General features: G+C 39.1%; 1 protein-coding gene across 5 annotated transcripts in view; it reads left to right on the forward strand.

Moving 5' to 3' along the window:
• The window catches only part of APOO (apolipoprotein O), an 18,220-nt gene extending 12,947 nt beyond the window's left edge, over positions 1–5,273 (forward strand). For 4 of the 5 annotated variants that reach the window (XM_082220457.1, XM_082220459.1, XM_082220461.1 and 1 more), the window contains exons 8-9: positions 788–871; positions 2,141–2,526. In XM_082220457.1, coding sequence (XP_082076583.1) covers positions 788–844 — 57 coding nt within the window. In that variant the 3' untranslated portion in view covers positions 845–871; positions 2,141–2,526. Of the gene's footprint in view, positions 1–787; positions 872–2,140; positions 2,527–4,953 lie in introns of those variants that run through there. The other variant, XM_082220458.1, reaches the window with a different exon arrangement.
• The last annotated feature ends 727 nt before the right edge of the window (positions 5,274–6,000 follow it).

Below are 6,000 nucleotides of genomic sequence, written 5' to 3' on the forward strand. Positions count from 1 at the left end.
GTGTGAAAAATGACCATAAGATTTTAGCTGCAGTTCATTCATTTTCAGCTTTGTATTCTTGTTATAAAAAAGCATGCCTAGATATTCCATTGTTGCACCCAAAGCCTAGGTTTAAAGTGCCATTTAGCTCCTTGCTTTCATATCTCAGTTTCTAACACTGGTTACTTTCATATACTCATAATTAGGAAATGCAGCACACGACTAGAAATGCCATGCTCTTATAGGTTTGGGATTCAAGTAGCATGCTACTGCTGCTCTTAAATTATGTTTAATGGGAGATGCTGTGTAATATGCCATTTGAATCTTTTACATAGTATGCTGCTCATTCTTCAGGTTTGCGTGTTTATGCAGTAGTTTGTTGCAGAAACAGGTTACAAGCCTCTGCATCTCATCAGTCAAAATTGTAGTTACCTTTCAGAGATGTCAGTGACATTTTTCAAGTTATTGTATCCTTCTGCTGTTAATTGCATCATGTCCTTTCCTAACCTCATTCCTCTCTTGTTCCTTTTGGTTAAACTACTTCAACATGTTAATTTCAGTTGATGGTATCTGACTCGCTGTAGGCCCCTTGAAATCCATGGATTTGTTAGTGATGATGGCCTTCAATCTGTTTGTTTCAGTAAAGGACCCCAAAATACATACTGAGGAGAAACTAACATTAGATCATCCTCTAGAGATGGTATATGCCCAAGGAGTATGGAATCCTATAATCAAATGCTTTATTTTGTGGATGCAAATTGCTTTGATAAAAAATTATTAAAACTTCAGTCTGTGATGTCTTTTTAAGGGTGATGCAGATAGCGACAAAACAGCAAAAGTACAAGAAGAAAAAGCAATAAAATAGAATTGTCTATGGCTTCTCAATGAACAGGTAAGGTGCACTAACTATTCCATGGTTCCCATGAGAAAAATAAGAATAGCCCTAAAAGTAAAACTGGATTAGTTGTTAAGTTTGTTTTTTAAATTCTTCTGGCTCCAAATACATAATTTACTCAAAGAGAACACTTGAGTGATGCAATTTTAAAACTATTAGCTGTTTTTATTACTTGTGTTATCTCTCCTGACCATTCCAAAGGTATGGTGATGTGCATAATATTTAACTACAGCAATTAAATGTTTTCAAAGGCTTAGAACTTTGTAAAATATAAATCAAGCTGGGGGTTTATCTCTAAAGCACCAGTTTGCAAACTCTGCTTAGGTGTATAGCTGAGTGGCAGAAAATCATGCTTTGAAATCCATGTTTGGAATAAAACAGTAAATACATTTCTGAAAGTAATGTATGGGCTTGCACCCCTCTATAGCTATGGTTCCTGTTCCCTCTTTGCCGGAGGAAGAAAAACTAATAAAATAGCTCCATTACTTCTCACTTGGCACATTCATTTGAAGCCCTTCTGCCATGCGTTCCCTCCAAGGGAGATGCGGAGAGTGCAGACATGAGAAAAATACTTCTCAGCAATGGCTCCCCACTTATGGTATACTCTCTCCAGGCAGTCACATTACTTATTTTTAGGTGGTAGGCAAAAAAACAATACTTTTCCATCAGGCCTTTGGTTTTTAATTATGTCTGGCCTTTGTCAGTGGGTGTGATGTTTTAGTCCTTTTTATCAAAAATATGAATCAGTTTGAGATTTAAGTGTATTGTAGTTTATGCTGACTTTAATGTATGTTATTAATTTTTTGTTGTAAATGCATTGAGATCTTGTAATGAAAAACAACTAATAAGTTTGATAAATAATAATCAAATATTTCAGAGTTTTCTAGAAGGTAAATCAGATTACTTGAAAATTGGACGGTTGCTGGCTAATGTGAAATATTATGTATATTATAATATGTGAAATATTATATATAGAGTTGTTTTATATGCACTAACAGCAAGAAAACTATGGGCTACTTTTTGGATCCCACCTCAAACAGTGTTGACTAAACATTTTGGGGGACTTAACAATTTTTATTTTTTTTAAGTTTTGAAAACTTGTAGTTCTGTTTAACTTATTATTGGATAATCTCCCCCCCCCCCCCGAAAAAAAACACTACAACACTTCTGCTGCTTGGAATACTTGGAATAGTTTTTGGTTACAAAAACAGCAACAATCTTGACTGACTGCAAAAACTAACTTTAAAACTCTCCTTTTGAATACAGATGGATTGAGAGCCTGCAGGAGATCAACACTTTTCTAAAAAAAGAACAGAATCTGTGTTGACTATGAGTACATTTTGTCTGTGGTTTGGCTCAACAAGAACAAGACTTACAATCTGTTTGAAAGCACCGTATCTGGATCTGAAGGGACACAGTCCTGTTACTTGCCAGCTTTGGACTTTAGGTCAGAGTTCAGCAAGATTACTCATAGATTTTGTCAGGACCTCGGTCTACGTCTGCAACCCTGAGCCCTGCTTACAAGGAAGTACTGGACTTAATGGGACTTAATTCTAAATAATTGCTTAGAAGTGTCCTGCAAGTTGAGTCTCAGAACTCCTCTGTCTGTTGCTACTATTTATAGGCTTAATTAAAATGAATGCCTGATTCCCCCCTTATGTTTGGTCATTTAATCAGCATCCATATATTAATCAGAATAAATTACATTCTTGGTCAGAACAAAGCTTAATTGTGTTATGGGTGGCGGTGGAGAAGCTAAACAACATATGAGCATTAAAGTTGTGCCCAGCAGTAGGCTAGCAAACTTGACAAAAGGCTCAGAAATACAATGGCCTTGTCTCTTCTCTGCGCCTTCCCCTTCCCTCTCCAAATCAAACTTTTCTGGATGACGAAGGTCAGTGGGAAGTGCATAATGGAATGTCTGTGAGATTCCCTCTATAGATGGATGGGAACAGAACTCTTTGTTTTTCTTTAGGGTTTTTTGCTTGCCTGAATGCACAGCTCAGTAAGGGTCAGAATGCTGCGCTGGTGAGAACTAGCTATAGCATAGCTAATGACTTCTTATCGGCCACTCAGGAAGGAGAGCTATAGAGCAAGGGAACGCAAACATTTTGTGTAGGGTTGGACACAATAGATGAGCTTTTTCTTGCTTGCAGCCACATCACATCATTTCCAAGTGAAAACAGCCTAGCTGAATGATGGCATGCTGGCAGGCTGCCCATTCTTTAGTTTCACGTGCAAGAAGTTTGCAAATGCATTTCAGACATGTAAATGAAACAGCACAAGGCAGCATTGAGGATTTCTGTTCATGCCAAGAACATTGGACCAGCCAAATGGGAACACATTTCGATATTTGATGGGATTTTTCAAATATTGTAGGTATCCTGTATGAGTGTGTTGTGTTTCCTTTACAATTCAGGAAGAGGTTATGAGACATGGGAAATCCTGTATTAATATAGTATCTGCCCTATTAATAAGAGCAATTGTATGCCGGCTCTGTGAATACCTACATTACTCATGTCATGGCCTGAAAAAAAGGAGAAACTACACAATAGACTTCAGTCTTATCTGAGTAATCTGGTGCAGCTTCTAATGCAGCCTTTTTTCTTGTTAAAAGCCCTCTCTTCTCTCTCTTACATTGGGACACTGGTTCTTGTGTCTGTTTGCATGCCACTTGACTGCTAACAAATTACCTCATTAGTTCAGCTTGTTTCTGTAACAAATGTGCACTTAAATGTAGTTTTATGAACTTTACTTTAGACCCTCATCCACATACTAAGGGTTCATTTAAAAAAAAAGCTTGCAAATCCATAAGACATGTTCTGTAATGGCTAAAATCTGGGGCATGTTCAGATCTAGAAAGTCATATTGTCAAGATGCTTACTGAAAATGAGGCCTGGATGTCTCCAGGATCATAATAAGCAGGACATTAAGACAACCTCTTGTTTGCCTCCAGCATCTGGAATACTGCCTCTGGACAAGGAAGATTCATTTAGCTATCCTAACTAATGGTTAGTTAGGCTGCTCCTTTGCCCTCATGGTGCCAAGTGGTACTTGGAATGAATTAGATTTAGTGTATTTGTGTTATGTAATAAATATAATAAAACCTACAAATTAAAATACCCAGCTGATACTGCGGCTGGCATATAAAGTACCAACATGTGTTCAGGAGGAAGCACGTGTGGAGCAGATACTATCTATCTCTAGATCTCAGCCTATGTAAAAACCAGATTTTTCAAAATCACCCTAAAACACAATTGGCTCTTGACTGTTTAGGGCAGCCAGATCAAATTGTACAGCACTTTTGTGATAGAGGTTTCTGGCATTTATCTATGCTAGTGTTTAGTGGAAGGGAGTTCCATAGTTCTAGGGTAGCTAGCCATTGAGAATGCCTATTTATTTGTTTAATAAATCTGCATACCACCCTTCATCTGTAGACCTCAGGGCTTTTCACAACATAAAAATACAAGATAAAAACACAAAATACATGATAAAAACAAGAGCAGCAACAAAACCCCCAATACCCCCCCTTCCACTCCCACAAATACATTTAAAAGTGAATAGGATGTTAATCAGCCAAAGGCCTGGTTGAAGAGAAATGTTTTCGCCTGGCACCTAACTGTGCATAATGAAGGTACCAGCCAAACCTCCCTGGAGAGAGCATTCCACAAACGGGGAGCCACTGCAGAAAAGGCCCATTCTCATGTTGTCACTCTCAGGACCTCTTGTGGAGAGGGACACAAAGAAGGACCTCAAAGGGTGTTCTCATGGTCTTGATACGTCCATATGAACTTTGAGGTCCTGAGCCGTTTAAGGCTTTGTAGGTCAAAATCAGCTGTTTGGATTGCTTGTGTGCATAGTAGTCGAGCACATTTCACAGAGTAGCAGAATGACCACACACTAGACAAATTATGGAAGACCCAACCTTGAAATGTTTTCCTTTAACTAAACCAGGACAGCTGCATGTTTGCAAATTCTTCTGTGGTGGGGGGAGTGGGGCAGGCAGAGGGAATGCTCATGGCACTTAGCAAATGAGGATCAAAGGTTTATCCTGGTCTTCTCCCTGTTTTTGTGTGCAGACAAGTTGCGAGAGAGGTCAGCCACAGTTCACTTGCAGCTTGAGGCAGTGCAGTATTGAACATTTACCACTTGGACCTGCTGACTTTATGAATTTGCACTTACGGTATTTAAATCCCGTAAGAGAAAATTATCCGACTGCATTTCAGAATGCATTTTCTCACCTCTTTAAAGCTAACGCTTGAAGGCTAACGAGGCAAGTCTCATTTCCTCTTACAGTATAACCACAGCAGCTCAATTTCCTGCTCTTGTGAAATGCCGTGGTATATTATCTGTCCATTCCAGCTCAAGACAACAATAAAGAAATACTTGGGTAACAACATGTTTTCTTTTGTTGCTTGTATTCATTTAAGTGATTTATTTTTCTATGTAGGATCCTATTTCTCAGTATGCTGGGGCTAACCAAACTGACATGCTGACGTGATTATGAACTTCTCTAAATTCATATCCTGCTGAAGAAATCTGAACAGTGCTATAAACAGTTTCTGTGTCATTTCCCTCCCTTTTTGTTGCCTATAGCCGACACCTTGCGTTAAGAAAGGCTTGGCTGAATTATTAAAACATGCACCCACCATTGTTCTATTCATGTGTTGTCACCTTGTAAAATGCATTGGGAAATTCAGATTTTTGGTACTTTAATATTGGCTTAAGAGAGACAAGCTGTATATTGCCCTCGAGCAGTTCTGGTTTTCATTTCCACGCTTTTGTTCTTAAATATACTAACAGTTGTTAAAGCACGAGGCAGTGATATGAGCCTCCGGTGTCATAGCCACTTCCTGAGAGGCACTGTTAGCCTTCCTTTCATGTCTGCTGGTTGTCAGTCCAGAAGGCAAAGTGATGTGAAGGTGGCATGGCAAACAAGTGCTGGGAGGGGAGGACACACTTTAAGTGAAAAGCAGGGGGACAAGGGGGAACCTCAGGCCTAACTGGCCCTCGGGATTCTCCAGACCACACTTTGACCAACACATCCTCCTCGAGTGTTTTTGTGTGATTGGAACGTGTTCTTCAACTCATAATCCCCTCTGCTTGCCTGGATAAAGATGACACAG

Source organism: Podarcis vaucheri, assembly GCF_965113315.1.
Source record: "Podarcis vaucheri genome assembly, chromosome: 4".
Taxonomy (NCBI): Eukaryota; Metazoa; Chordata; class Lepidosauria; order Squamata; family Lacertidae; genus Podarcis; species Podarcis vaucheri.